Raw genomic sequence first — 16,243 nt, forward strand, 5'->3', positions numbered from 1 at the left:
GCCTGGCATGCTGGAGTCCATGCAGAGTGGGGCATGACTTAACGACTGAACAACAACATTACATGTAAGCTTTTCACAAGCAGAAAAATAAATATTCTTTAAATCTAAATGGCAAACAACATTTTTCTTTACCCTCCCTCCTCCTAGCCTCAAAAGGAAATGTTTAACTTTGACTACACTGTAAAGAAGATTTTACAATAAGCAAATTTAATTTAAAAATTCAAAGTTTAGAACTATACACTTAAATGCTAAATTTTATCTTACATATATTTTACAATTTTTAAAAGCCTAAAAAAAATGCAACCTGAATAATTACTGATTCAAACAGCTTAGCTGCCTACAATTAAAATTAAACAAAACACTTCAGAGCTCTACTACCTCTTGGGCTATACAGACAACCTGGATCTTCACTGCTTTCTGTTTGTCAAGTAGTTCTGGAGTAGTTGGCACAGGAAGTAAACACAGTGTAGTGGTTAAGAGCACAGATTCTGGAGTCAGAGACACTCAGGCTGGGCTTCACCACATGCTACCTGGGAGATGCTGGAGAGATTAATTTGTCCCTCTCAGTCTGCATTTACTCATTTGGGAAATGAGGACAGAATATTTTTCACACTGCCCTTTTTAAAAAAAAACAAACAAACAATATTTATTTATTTACTTTAAAAATATGTAGTATTTGTTTTTATTCATTTGGCTGCATCAGGTCTTAATTGTGGCATGCAGGACCTTTCGTCGTGACATGCACACTTCTCCAGTTGTGGCATCTGGGCTCTGGAACATACACACAGGCACAATCGTTACCGCACATAGGTTCAGTTGCTCTGTGGTATGTGGGAGCTTAGTTCCCCAAGCAGGGATTGAACCCACGTTCCTTGCACTGTAAGGCAGATTCTTAACCACTGGACTACCAGGAAGTCCCCCAGATTGGATTTTTGAGGATCAACTGACATATTATTTGTAAAGTACTTTACCTAGAACCTGGAAGTTCATGGTTCACATACTGTTGAAGCCTGGCTTGGAGAATTTTGAGCACTGCTTTGCTAGCATGTGAAATGAATATAATTGTATGGTAGTTTGAACATTCTTTGGCATTGCCTTTTTGGGGGATTGAAATGAAAACTGACCTTTTCCAGTCCTGTGGCCACTGCTGAATTTTTCAAATTTGCTGGCATATTGAGTGCAGCACTTTCATAGCAAATCTTTTAGGATTTGAAATAGCTCAACTGGAATTCCATCACTTCCACTAGCTTTGCTCGTAGTGATGCTTCCTAAGGTCCACTTGACTTCACATTCCAGGATGTCTGATTCTAGGTGAGTGACCACACCATCGTGGTTATCTGGGTCATGAAGATCTTTTTTCTTTAGTTCTTCTGAGTATTCTTGCCCCTCTTCTTAATATCTTCTGCTTCTATTAGGTCTGTACCATTTCTATCCTTTATTGAGCCCATCTTTGCATGAAATGTTCCCTTGGTAGCTCTAATTTTCTTGAAGAGATCTCTGGTCTTTCCCACTCTATTGTTCTCCTCTATTTCTTTGCACTGATCGCTTTCTTATCTCTCCTTGCTATTCTTCGGAACTCTGCATTCAAATGGATATATCTTTCCTTTTTTCCTTTGCTTTTAGCTTCTCTTCTTCTCTAAGCTATTTGTAAGGCCTCCTCAGACAACCATTTTGACTTTTTGCATTTCTTTTCCTTGGAGATGGTCTTGATCACTGCCTCCTGTACAATGTCACGAACCTCTGTCCATAGTTCATCAGGAACTCTGTCTATCAGATCTAATCTCTTGAATCTATTTGTCACTTCTACTGTATAATCATAAGGGATCTGAACATCCATGAACTTCCAGATGTTCAAGCTGGATTTAGAAAAGGCAGAGGAACCAGAGATCAAATTGCCAACATCCATTACATCATGGAAAAAGCAAGGAAGTTCCAGAAAAACATCTACTTCTACTCTATTGACTACACCAAAGCCTCTAACTGTGTGGATCACAACAAACTGTGGAAAATTCTGAAAGAGATGGGAATAAGAGACCACCTGACCTGCCACCTGAGAAATCTGTATGCAGGTCAAGAAGCAACAGTTAGAACTGGACATGGAATAACAGACAAGTTGGCTTAAAGCTCAACAGTCAGAAACTAAGATCAAGGCATCTGGCCCCATCACTTCATGGCAAATAGATGGGGAAACAGTGGAAACAGTGACAGACTTTATAAATCACTGCAGATGGTGACTGCAGCCATGAAATTAAAAGATGTCTGCTTCTTGTAAGAAAAGCTATGACCAACCTAGACAGCATATTAAGAAGCAGAGACATTATTTTGTCTAGTCAAAACTATGGTTTTTTCAGTAGTCATGTATGGGTGTGAGAGTTGGACTATAAAGAAAGCTGAGCACTGAAGAACTGATGCTTCTGAACTGTGGTGTTGGAGAAGACTCTTGAGAGTCCCTTGGACTGCAAGGAGATCCAAGCAGTCTATCCTAAAGGAAATCAGTCCTGAATATTCACTGGAAGGACCAATGCTAAAGCTAAAACTCCAATACTTTGGCCACCTGATGCAAAGAACTGACTCACTGGAGAAGACCCAGATGCTAGGAAAGGCTGAAGGTGGGAGAAAGTAATGACAGAGGATGAGACAGTTGGATGGCATCACTGACTCAATGGACATCAGTTTGAGTAAGCTCCAGGAGCTGGTGATGGACAGGGAAGTCTGGTGTGCTGCAGTCCATGGAGTCATAAAGAGTCAGACACGACTGAGCGACTCAACTGAACTGAACTAACTAACCTAGAACCTAGGACACAGCTTGGACTCAGGGATTGGCAGCTATTACTAATTTATATCTGGTTTCAGTAGCAAAAACCCTTTGACTACTTCCTCTGTTTTAGGCTAATTGATATTATGAATCAGTTGGAAATACAAATTCAGGTACACCAGTTAAAAATTTTATGTATTTAGTATACAGACCTTTAACAACAACAGCCAGACAGTACTGAGAAATGTTGCATATGGTCCCTCTTCTCCTCAGAGCCTGACTGTCCATCAGGGTTACTGCTATGCCTACACACGTTGCTGAATAGTATGAAACAGGTCAAAGGACTCTGTCATGGGGGCAGGACCAGTAGTGTGCTTGCCACTATGCTGCGCACCTGAGCAACCCAACTAAACCTGCCAGAACCACCAGTTGTGGAAATGAGAACATGACGACCCCACATCCCACTGAAATGGATGATATGCAGGATCCAAGACTCAAGCAGAGCAGGGTTTCCTGAGGATGTGTCTAAGATTGTTTCTGGGTCTGAAAATTTTCACTGATTCACTCCTTCAGCAAGTATTTATTGAACATCTACTATGTGTAAGGCCCTGGCATCATAGCAAAGCAAAAGGGACAAAAAAATCCCTAGATTTTAAAAAATCAAAATAGAAAGGATGATATATTTTAGAATAGCAACGATATCTAATTACTTGCAATAATGTGAAAATGGCTAGGCAGTAGATAAATGAAAAAGACAGACCATCTTCAAATCTCAAAGAACATATTTCAATGACCTCTTGCCTTGTACCATAAGCTAGAGCTACACATCCAAGACAAACATTTGCTCCACGCTCTAAGTGTTCTTGCCCACTGTCTAGTGAAAACATGCTTGTAAGTGGTGTCGATATATTATTCCCCAAAAATAAAAAACTGTGTTTAAAAGATGCCTCTAATCAAAATTACTTATGAACTATTCTAAATCATCCCTGTTAAGATGTTCTTATTTACCCTTAAAAATCCTTTCTAGGGGAAAATAAACAACAAACAAACTTCTTCAGACAAGGTAAGTCCCTTCCCTTGGATTCTAATCTAAGCAAAATAAAGAGCAGTTGACAACTGCCCTTCTTAAAATAATGACTTTTAAACTTTGAAGTATTATAGGGTGGAGAACACATATATATGCAATGCTTAGTTGTATATAGTTCCCAGGTAGGAGAGCTTTAAAAAGGAATTCCCAAAAGGAATTCCCAACCTCTGTTGGGGGGATATTACTGGCACTCAAACAATGGAGGGTCAGTGGCAGTGAAGGAGGCGGGGAGAGCAGCATGACAACAGAGGGATCTGTGGGTTCAGATCACAGCTGCCTGCAGCAAAGGGACAGCCATCACCCCTCCAGCTCCACCACCTCCAGCCACTCTCAGCACCAACAGTCTTTTACACAACAAGCTAGGTATGATGGCAGCTGGCACCCCAGAGTCTACCAGGTTGGTCTACCTGATCTCGACTGTGCAGTCTTCTCTCTGAGCATACAGGATTTCATCATAATTTAAAGCTCCAAGTTATACGTGACTTAGGCAAAAGCCAGAGATAAAGCCCTGCTCTGGGTCTGGCGTTCTAGGCTTGGTTCAGCAGAGCTCAGCTTCTACACTGCCTTATTCACCATTGTACTCACAGCACCACACAGAATCCACCATGAGCCAACAATAGAACGGGTTGTGTAGATGAAGCATCTTAGGATGGAAAATAGCCAAGTGACGAAGTTATGATAACAAGGATAAGGCAAGTATGTAGCAAAGAAAGACTTGGTAGTCAAAGATTCACCAGATGCTAAGCCTCAGATAGTCACAGATCTTTCGGCTACTTCCTGGCCAGCTGGCAGAAGACCGGTGGAGGAGACTCCAGAAAGGTGAGCCAATAGGAGTGGATGCTGTAGATCTGGTGAGAGAGAAAGCATGGTGGTGGCAGGGTGAATGGGGGAGAAGGTGCAAGAACTGAAGACTTGGTCACAGAGCTTGTGGTTTGTTAAGATTTGGCAACGGCATTAATAAAAGGCCAAAGCACAAAAATATATGATCACTCAGAATGTGCAGAGTTCTAACGCATCTCCAAATACATGAGTAATATTATGAAGACCAGTGGTTGAGGACACAGCTACTAAACGCAGTTTTAAAAAAACCCTTTAAATGCCTTGTTTTCACATCAGAAAATCTATTTTCTCCAATGTACTAGACTCCAGCTTGAATCCTACAAACCTGACGAATGAATATGCATGTTTTACTTCCACAAAACCCTAAAACACACTCACCATGGCTCCTCTATAGTAGGCTGTTGTGATGGTTCGAAATCTTTCCTGACCGGCTGTGTCCCTAAGATTTGAAACAAAGGAAAGAGTGGTTAGAAAAATCATCAACAACAATGACGAGAGGCTCTGAGCTGCAGGAAGATGTAATTGCGGTCTGCTCACAAATGCAGTGGTTTCAGGGAGAAGGAGGACAAGACACAAAGAGAGCCTGTTGTGCATCTGTGAGCTGGAGGCGGCTGTGGCCACGGGCGCCTGTCAGGAGCTCACAATCACTTGGGTGAAAAACTTGGACTCTGATGACAAAAGCAGCAACAAGAAAATGCACAGCCCGGACCGGCACAGTGTGTTCATCAACCAGAAGAGGAAGAGAATAGAGAAGAGTTGTAAATTCTTGGACTCCTAGAGGCAGTTCAATCCTTTTCTATAAATGCCTAATCATTAGGGCATTTTGCTCTTTTGATGGAAAGTCTGATTTCTGTACAAAGCAAGCAGGCAGGCTGGACTTACTACTGTGCAAATTCTGCTCCGTAGAGCATGCTAAAATGGATCTCCTCAAGAACTTTTTCAGCTCTAGAGCCCGTGATTAAATGAGACCCTGGAGTTCAACATGCAATTGTCGACCAAGACTTCAAAATATGAACAACACCTCCAAGTTATATAAACTTGCATTTATTCTTACTTTTTTGGCTAATGATATACCATTAAAATACATTCTGAAAAACGTTGACATTTCAAATTACATTTACCAAAGCAATTCTTATTAAGGAAGTCAAATTTCCTTAGTATCTGGGAAAAATCAATATTCCTAAATTTTCCACTTCCTGCCAGAACTAATTTCACTCCCTGTGTTACTAAGACAAAACTAAATTGTTTAATTTGATTGCTTCTAAAAAGGACGCATTTGTGGAAATACACTAAAACTCTAATATGTGTATACCAAATTTAAGTGAGATGAAGGCCCAAGGAAAATATGGTAACTTAAAATGTTAATAAATACCTTACCATTTATGTATACCTTACAAAATACTTTCAGATGGTGTGCAAATGATGCCCACCACAGCCCAATGTGGTAGTTTTACCATCATCCATCTTCTCCAGAAGAGAAGACAGGCTCAGGTGGGCTGTGGGCCCAGCTCTGCCACTAAACAGCTCATCTGAGTGCTGAGTCGATTCAGTCCTGTCCAACACTTTGCAACCCCATTGACTGTAGCCCGCCAGGCTCCTCTGTCCATGGGATTCTCTAGGCAAGAATACTGGAGTGGATTGCCATGCCCTCCTCCAGGGGATCTTCCCAACTCAGGGATCAAACCTGTGTCTCTTAGGTCTTTTGCACTGGCAGGTGGGTTCTTTACCTCTAGCACCACCTGGGAACCCCAAACAGCTCATACACTTGATTGAGAATCAAGTATCCAAGGCCTTGGCTGTTTAGTGCAGGGCTGGGTCTCACACCACCATTATCTTATCCTGCCATCTTCTCATTGATCAGGATTAGATAACACAGGCACTTATTTAGTACCCAGCAAACAAATGGGGAAAACAAAGGCAAAACACCTTTAAGCAGACTAAATATATTTTGATTCTAATATGCTACTTGATTTAGAACCAGCTTTGCAGTGAGGATGGAGAAGAAACCGTACCATTCTGAATGCAGGTCATGAAGACTGAAGGTAGACTATTTCGCTGCCAAGAGTGCTGATAAATAGTGCCATGGAGCTCTAATTAGCTGATCACCCACAGGCTCCTAGAAATGTTCCTTATTGTTCTGATCAAGACTATACAGCAATGGTCCCCAGCCTTTTTGGCACCAGGGACCAGTTTCAGGATGACTCAAGCACATTGCATTTCTTGGGCATTTTATTTCTATTATTATTGCATTGTGATACATAACAAAATAATTAGATGACTCGCCATAATGTTGAATCAGACCATCAGGCATTAGATTCTCATTAGGAGTGCCACAACCTAGATCCTTGCATGTACAGTTCACAAAGTTTGCACCTCGAGTAAGTTTGCATTCCTATGAGAATCTAATGCTGCCACTGATCTGACAGAAGGCAGAGCTCAGGCAGTAATGTGACTGATGGGGAGTAGCTGTGAATACAGATGAAGCTCCACTGTCTTGCCTGACCCTTGCCACCTGCTGTGTGGCCTGGTTCCTAACTAGGCATGGTAGTGGTCCCTGGCCTGGGGGTTGGGGAACCCTGCTGTACTGCACAGAGTCAGACATTCTCTTTGCTTTTCCCTTAAAATAATTTTTTTAACCTTTACAATACTTGACTTCTTATTACATAGCGACAGATGAAAAGAGCAGCATGTGGTAACCTTCAAAATGTCTTGCAATGAAATATAGTGGGAACCTCTATATGGGGTTAATACGTGAAGCTGATGTAAGGTTCTGGGATACTGGGGTAGTTGTCCCAGTTCTATCACTAACCCAGACACACGCCCTCAGATGGACTTAACCACTCTACGTCCCAGTTTCCTGTAAAAGAAAAGTGGTGGATTTCAATATAATGCTCTAGTTCTATCCTGGTTCTGAAATTCAAAGGAGAAAAACAGCCCAGGGAAAAAGCTGATGTATATGTATTACTTGACTATTTTGACCTGCTTCCTTCTGAGTCTATGATGTTCTAAACGTCTAAGCTTCGTTTCCTGCTGTCGTCGTCACACATCAGGTCAGTAAACATCATCAAAACCCTTCCTTAAGGCTGCAAACCTATGTGGCTCCATGGAAGGCCTCACACTAAAAGAACTTAGATCAGCTTATAGGAGGTTCAAAAAAAAAAAAATCTAAGAGTGTGAGTTCAAGCCAGAAATATTCAACCAGGCAATCTGGAGGAACCATATTTATTCATTGTAGTTTGACAGATTCTTCAGGAATTAAACCATTTGGAGTTGACTGATCATAAGGAGACCTTTGCCTTGCATATTACATGAGAGATGAGAGGCCTGCCTTTTTCCTCCCTATTCTCCAGTGCAGGGTTCCCCATTTTAAACTGAAGGAGAAGAAATAGGCAAATAAATGAGGAAATATCAGAGCCGGAAGGGAACTCAGATGTCATCAGTCTGACAAACCCATTTACAAATGAGGACAAGAAGGCCCTGAGAAGAGAAGCAAAGAGCTCCCAGTTCTTAGTATAGAGGCTGACTCCAGACTGGCACTTTGTTTGGGGTTCTTACCACTTGACTCCTTTGCCTTATCTGATTTCACAGCTACAACAACCGCAGGGAAAAAGTCACTGACATACTTTAGAATTTAGTTTCCTCCCCTCTAAAATTAGCATTTTGGAAGAATGAGTTCTCAGATCTCTCCTGGCAGTGAGAGTTAGTGATACCATCCTTACTATCCCACTCTTGGTGGAGACATCTTTGAATACTTACCCATCTCCCCTTGGTTCTGATAAAGAAAAGATGTTTTAGCTACCCAAGGATACCTCTAATTTACCACAATTCACCTTCTCATTCCTGCTTCAGTACCTGACTAAAGTAGAAATGATATATATATATATTTTTTTTTACTTACCATATCTGAAGCTTAATTTTCTTTCCATCTAGTTCTATCGTTCTGATTTTAAAATCAATGCCTGCCAGAAAAAGAAAGAAAGACATGCTCAATGTCTTCAAATATAATTCAAGTCTTATTGGGAAAAGGACAAAGATTTCTATTGAAAAAAAGCTCTCCAACGCACTGGAAAATGTGAACAGAGAGAGGGTGTGAACGGTATGTGTCCCCTGAATACAGGCTAAAGAAAGGAATGCTAATTACTCTGCAAAGAATTCCCACACATGTTAAATGCAAAGTATTATATGCCTCCTTATTTCGACACAAATGGATCACTTCCCTCAAAGTTACGTAAAGATAGATTGAGACCATGCCGTATTTTCTACTTCCTGAAATGCAATAAACAAAGCTGCCTACCCAACCCTCATGCCCCTTCTCAAAGCCATGAGACCTCTTTCTGTTTTCTTCCTCCTCCTTCCATTTATTCCTTTAGAATCTGCAACTGGCTAAGGAAGAATGAACAAAACAAAACCCATCTATTTGAAGGCAGAAATAGGAAAGTCTGTAGATTTATTTTATACAGTTAGCAAGCATTTTACATACACGTTAATAAATGTAAATAGCTAAAGGGGCTTTTAGACCTGGCCGCACTTTAGAATTACCTGAAGAACTTAATAAAAATAATGGTTAGACCTGCTCTTTTCTCCAAACTTTGAGATTCTGACTTAACTGTTCAAGGGTGGGATCTGCACATTAGTAATTTTATTTTTTATTTTATTTTTAATTTTTTAACTGCAGGACAATTGCTTTACAGAATTTTGTGGTTTTCTGTCATACATCAGCAAGAATCAGCTACAGGTACACCCATGTTTATTTTTACTTTAATATTTATTTATTTTGGCTGTGCTGGATCTTAGTTGTGGTATGCAATGTTGGATCTAGTTCCCTGACCAGGAATCGAACCTGGACCCCCTGCATTGGGAGAGCAGTCTTACCTACTGGACCACTAGGGAAGTCCCCACACTGCTAATTTTAAATGTTCCCCAGGTGATTTTAACCTGGAAGCCAAGGTTAATAAGGCATCAACAGGCCTCACAGGTAGCACTGTGACAGTCATTTGCCGTTCCAGCATTCAAACACTTTACTCTTCCCTCACCTATTTATCCCCCCACTGAAAGTGAAAGTTGCTCAGTTGTGTCCAACTCTTTGTGACCCCACGGACTATACAGTCCATGGAATTCCCCAGGCCAGAATACCAGAGTGGGTAGCCTTTCCCTTCTCCAGGGGATCTTCCCAACCCAGTGATCAAACCCAGGTCTCCCACATTGCAGGTGGATTCTTTACCAGCTGAGTCACAAGGGAAGCCCAAGAATACTGGAGTGGGTAGCCTAGCCCTTCCTTCTCCAGCAGATTTTCCTGACCTAGGGATTGAACTGGGGTCTTCTGCATTGCAGGCAGATTGTTACCAACTGAACTATTAGGGAATCCCTATCCCTTCACTACAGTAGCTCAAAATCTACTCAGCAATTTCAAATACAAAGAACCACAAAGTCCCTGACAAATATCAGCATCCCCTATGATTTATCACAAACAGGCTGCTGCTCTTTCTGAAGGGACCAGTGAGTGAACACAGCTCAGCTGCATTTTACTAAATCCCCGTCATCTGGCCACTCAGCTTTTGTTTCAGACGTTTCTACTCCTTCACATTCTCTGTGCTGTGCTGTGCTTAGTTGCTCAGTCCCATCTGACTCTGCAACCCCATGGACTGCAGCCCGCCAGGCTCCTCTGTCCATGGGTCTTCTCCAGGCAAGAATACTGGAGTGGGTTGCCATGTCTTCCTCCAGGGCATCTTCCCAACCCAAGGATCGAACCCAGGTCTCCCATATTGCAGGAGGTTTCTTTACCGACTGAGCCCCCAGGGAAGCCCATGACTACTGGAGTGGGTAGCCTATCCCCTCTCCAGGCGATCTTCCCAACCCAGGAATCGAACCGAGGTCTCCTGCATTACAGGCAGATTCTTTCCCAGGTGAGCTACCAGGGAAGCCATGACATTCTCTACAGAACCCCTTAAAGTGGTTTCCAAGACATTTCAAGAAAACATGTCAACTATGCATTTTCTGAAAGCAGGGGTCCCCAACCTCCAGGCCATAGACCAGTACCTCCTGTCAGATCAGTGGCAGCATTAGATTAGAAATAAAGTGCACAATAAATGTAAATGCACGTGAATCATCCAGAAACCATCTCCCCAACCCCTGGTCTGTAGAAAAATTCTCCCAGAGAATTGGTCCCTGATACCAAAAAGGTTGGGGACTGCTGCTCTAAAGCGACTTAAACATCAAATGCAGCTATTTAGAGGTATAAAAGTCTTCAAGGGCTACATTACTACATTATTTCTGCATATTAGCACTGAGAACACCCAAAAAGGCTGCTTGCCAGCTCCAGCTTCACATAAGGCAAAGGCATAAACCAAGTGGATTTGCCCGTTCTTCTCTATGTGGCAGCTTTCCCCCAGGGAACCTTTCTAGGTATGCTTGCGAATCTTGAAATAGGTGGCAATCACACCCAAGCTAATCTAGCAGAACAGCTTCTCATTCTGTCCCCTCACTAATAACCAGGTAATATTAACAAATACACTCTCATACCCAACATGCCCAGGTTATCTGACCCACATTCCTCCTCTAAGTTACCTCAGTACTGCAGGGTCTGCAGTCGCTGAAGTAAAACTGAGCAACACAGCATGTTCTTGTTAGCATCACACAGAATTCACTGTGATTATCATTCATTTAAGACTTAACACACACTGATTTTTGTGATTTATCTTTTTATATCTCTCCAAACCCAGTGTAACAAAGACCCTCTAGGGATTCTCTCCAGCCTTCATCTCTTTTTGGTCCTTGCATCAAGAACAACGCCCAACACCTGGTAGGCAATCAACAAATGTTTCTAACATTTTTTAAAAATTCATAATTTCTCAAATTTATAGAAACAACAAAAGGCTGAAGGGAGCAGGGGGGAAAGGAGAGTTGTTTCATGGGCATCAAGTTTCAGATTTGCAAGATGAAAAAGATCTGTTTCACAACAATGTGAATAGACAATACTGCTGAACCCCTCACTGAAAAAAAGGGTTAAGTTGGTTAACTATATTTTATGTGTTTTTTTTTTTTTTAATCACAGTAAAAAAAAAAGAAGAAAAATTCCTGACTTTCAAAATACCTACTGTAACTCCGGAAAACAACCTACTTAACTGGAAGACTAAAGTCATCCAACATTCCATCTTAAATAGTTTGTTCACATTTTAAAAAATAAAGGATGATGTCTATCAAAATGTGAATACTTTTCTTTATTCTGTTTTATTAAGATATAACTCCTTGACTTTCAAGGCTGTTGTTACCTGTAGTTGGAAGTCATGGGCAACTTTTCTACCTTCATTTAACAAAACCATTCTGAGGCTCCCCTAAATCTCAGTTACTCTCCATTCATGTGAAACATTAAGAAAGCTTTCTACTGACCTAGCCTTTTGTTTCCTGTATTTGTTAGAAGGATTACCTTTCTGTTATTTGAGGAGGTTCTACTATTGTCTGTGACACTTAGCCAACTGTTTACTTTTCAGAACTTTTCATGTTTTATAAGAGTTGTGAACTGGTATTTAGCTTTGGCTGATGCTGGTATTTAGCTTTGGCTGATGCTGCTGTCAGGAGCCAGTTGGCAGACAAACAGTGTGAGAGTAGTGGTCCCCAATCTTTTTGGCACCAGGGACCAATTTCACGAAAGACAATTTTTCCACAGAATGGGGGCAGGCGGGTGGGGGATGGTTTCGAGATGATTCAAGTGCATTACATTTATCATGCTCTTTATTCCTCAGATCAGGCATTACATCTTGGAGCTTGGGGACCTCTGCTTTAGAGCAGTCAAATTATCACAACTTGAACTTCATAGAAATGGGAAATACCGATGTGTATTACAATTGGAAAGTAGCGGCCCAGGAAGTCCAAAGACCTAGACTGCAGGTTGGGTTCTGGCATCAACAACTTCTAGGAGGCTGCTTACCTGCTCTGAACCTCCTGGTTCCCATCCATAAAAAACGGCAGAGAGGGTCTCATTAGAGAAACTAGATAATATGTTTGATAATGCTGTAGGAACTCTGAAATTTCACATAGATGTAAGATATTCCACACTCAGATGTTATTATCTGGCAGCTCTTGTCACCTTCTTCATGGATTGTGGTAATAGCTTCCCAGGGCACCATGCCAACATTTCTCCCTGGTCTAATTTTCCTGCATGCCACTGTGAGAAGAGCTTTCAACAAGCCCTGTGGAAATGTCACCTCCCTATTCAAGAAGCCAGGGATCCAACTTCCTCGGCCTGGCAATCCAGCCTTTCCCACCGGAAGCACCGCCACACTCGCAGCCTCTCTCCAACTCCAACTTCTATTCCTCTCACTGGGCCCGCACCTCCTCCCCTCGGCACGTGCATGGCCACTGCGCTTGGCAGCCTTCTCTGAAGATGCCACTCTACCCTGTGTTCCTGCCCCTCCTTCCCGCCTCTGGTCTCCACTCAGCCCATGACCATCCCTACCGCCAGGCCTGGCCTTTACACAGCAGCTCAGCACTGTGTTACTGGGTTTAATAAACTACTCTGAATTGTTCTCACATCAAGTACGGGCTCCACCCTCTACAGAAACATGTAGACCATAGGTACTAAATGAGAAGTTAAACACCTCTACATAATTAGGTAGGGCTTCCCGGGGGCATCAGTGGTGAAGAATCTGCCTGTCAGTGCAGGAGCCATTAAGAGACACAGGCTTGATCCCTGGGTCAGGAAGATCCCCTGGAGGAGGGCATGGAAACCCACTCTGGTACTCCTGGCTGGAGAATCCCATGGACAGAGGAGCCTGGTGGGCTACAGTCTATACGGTTGCAAAGAGTCAGACGTGACTGAAGCGACGTAGCGCCCATACACACACAACTAAGTAAAGGTTCTAAGTGTGGAGAGAGCTAAGAAAACCTCAGAAGTTTAAAGTTTTGTTAGCATACTCTAGCGACAATAATAAGGATGCTAAGAAATTATGACACTAAGAAAATGAAGATCTCTACATTACCATTAGCTTTGACAGTATCAGTGGAACATATAGTGTATTAACAGTGGCTTTAAAGGAAAGGCAACTTCCTGAGGCTACTCCAGGATTAAAAGAACAGCCAGTCATAAGAATAATAATATAATTATATCAGTGAGGATGCTTTCTGTTGCAAATAACAGAAACCCCAAGTCAAACTGGCTTCAGGTAATTTGTTGACTCATATGATAAGTCCAGTGGTGAGTGGGGGTTCAGGGACGGCTCAGTCCAGTAGTTCCAGTTCATTTCTCTGCACCTCCTCTGGCTCTGTCCTCTTGGGAGAATCAATTTCATCCTTTGACCGACAGTAGTTCCTGACTACAACAGCAAAACTGGAAAGAAAAGCGGTGATCTTCCTGTGCCTCTCTTTTAAAAGTGAGAAATGTTTCCCCACAGCCTCCAACGACCTTCCTTTCATGGCTCATTTCTGGATTTATAACCATGGGGATGGCCTGTTCTGGGGGCCTGAGCTTCAAGGCTAAGCTCCTGAACTAATCACTGCCATGGGCAGTTATTATCCAATCATGGGCAAACCAAGATTGGATTAATCTAAACCCAGCCCTAAATTTAGATGAATCCAGGCCCATCCCTGGAGCTGGGTCACTGCCCCTGATCTCCAGGGCTGCTAAAAATAGGAGAGAAGGGAAAGCTGTTGAATCAGTCATAATATCTGTTAGAATAATGCAAGTTTATTTAATAAAATTTAATATTCATAGCTACATGAAACAGATAAATCCTAACAGCTATCACTACTACCCTGGTGCGAATGCTATTAAATTTCATGATAACTACAGTACTCCTCTGAAGATAATTTCTCCTACTGTTCAGCCACGAACAAGAAAGAAAACATGAAGGAAAATAAGGACAACAAGCAGCCCAAGTAGCTGCCACAACCTCTCTGGGCTAAACCATGATCTTCACTGCTAGGAGAGTCCCCGAGTCCATAGCTCCAAAGACCTGGCTTATGCTCTGGCCCCAGAGGAGCAGAGACTGCAGAGGAGGAGGTGGTCATTACTGCCAGCAGCAAGAACCAAAACTCATCTTGGCAGTAAGAGAGCAACTTTTTTTTTCCTTTTAAAGGAACTACATAATCTCAAAAAACATAGCTTCTGGAGAGATGACATTTAGGGTCAAAAAGCCCTCTGTATTTCAATAGCCTTTTAGAAAGCATCATTTTTTGGCAGCATATAATAAATCATGTTCAAAATGACAATCCTGAGTCATCCCACCTCATGAGCAATCCATGAGCCACCAGCCTGCACGCAGCCTACCCGGCCGGCAGCACAGCCAACATCAATGCTCAAGAGAAGACTCCATCCTTGCTTGAACATGCCCTGACATTAATTTTTTGATGACTTTAAAGAAGCGCCAGTTTTCTCATTAATATTCATCTAGTCAATAAAACAGGAAATCTAAATTGTAAGAAACACTGTAAGAAAACATTAGAAGGGACTCAAAACCATTTTTGATTCTGAATTTAAATACATGCATACACACTCACACTAATAGGTTTTCATCTCTTCTGAACTGATTCTCATGATAAATAGTTGCTCATCGCTGATACATATGATGCAACACAAGCAGGCCTGGAGGGAAGAAGGAAAGGAATCAGAGAATTCAAGGCCTGGGCAGTAGCTAGTGGTGGTTTAGTCCAGTCCTCCCTCTGTGCCGAGGAAGCCTGCAGCCCAGGCGATGCGGCAACTTACTGGCAGTTCACAAGAGCCAATTCAGAACGGGCTTAAAATTGAATTCTGACATTTAAAGATCAGGACTTAAACAAATAAATAAAGATCACGACTTCCTAAAGAGGTGCGTACAAGAATTCCATGTTTCCCTGAAGAGGCTTCCTCTCTAAGGATCATAGCAAAGTACTAGCAACAGTGGAAATGCCCTGGTATACAAGGCCAAGAACACCTGGAACACAAGGAAATACTAGGGAACAGTGAACAAGAGCCACATGAGTGAAGCTCAAAACAAAGTCAAGTGAACAGAGCAACCACAAACACGCACACACAATCCAACCACTTCTGTAAAATTTCAGTAATATCCAAAACAACAGAAGGTATCATTTATATCAATACATCTATCCATGTGTAATTCAAGCATTTTAAAAATGCACAAGAAGGATTATCAACAGAATCCGGATGGCTGTTTGCTCTCTCTGGAGAGAAGCAGAAGACCAGGGAGGGGTTCCTGGGGACTTCAGCTCTACTTCAACTCAAAATTTCTAAACATGAGTGGCAGTACATGGATGGGGAGCTGTTTTATATTAGGTATACTTTTGTGTGCCTAAATAAGCAACGATTAGTTACTGGGGTAATGACATAGGGAGGCATACGTTCATTCATGGAAGGAGAAAAATCAAACCAAATTTTAGAGATGAAAGGCACCTGAGAAGATTTAATCCCGGGAAAAGCTGGCACCACCCCTTCCCCAACGTGTTCTATACAAAGAGGGACTTGGTGCTCAGTTCAACAGACTAAGCCTTTCAGTTCAGTCACTCAGTCGTGTCCGACTCTCTGCAACCCCATGGACTGCAGCACACCAGGCTTCCCTGTCCATCACCAATTC

General features: G+C 42.1%; 1 protein-coding gene across 1 annotated transcript in view; it reads right to left on the reverse strand.

Moving 5' to 3' along the window:
* The window catches only part of RAB8B (RAB8B, member RAS oncogene family), a 68,563-nt gene that overhangs the window by 14,445 nt on the left and 37,875 nt on the right, over positions 1 to 16,243 (reverse strand). The window contains exons 2-3 of the mRNA XM_060419159.1: positions 8,581 to 8,641; positions 5,061 to 5,121 (exon numbers count right to left, since the gene is read on the reverse strand). Of these exons, the coding sequence (XP_060275142.1) occupies positions 5,061 to 5,121; positions 8,581 to 8,641 (122 nt within the window). The remainder of the gene's footprint in view (positions 1 to 5,060; positions 5,122 to 8,580; positions 8,642 to 16,243) is intronic.

This window comes from Ovis aries, chromosome 7 (assembly GCF_016772045.2).
Source record: "Ovis aries strain OAR_USU_Benz2616 breed Rambouillet chromosome 7, ARS-UI_Ramb_v3.0, whole genome shotgun sequence".
In the NCBI taxonomy this organism is placed as follows: domain Eukaryota; kingdom Metazoa; phylum Chordata; class Mammalia; order Artiodactyla; family Bovidae; genus Ovis; species Ovis aries.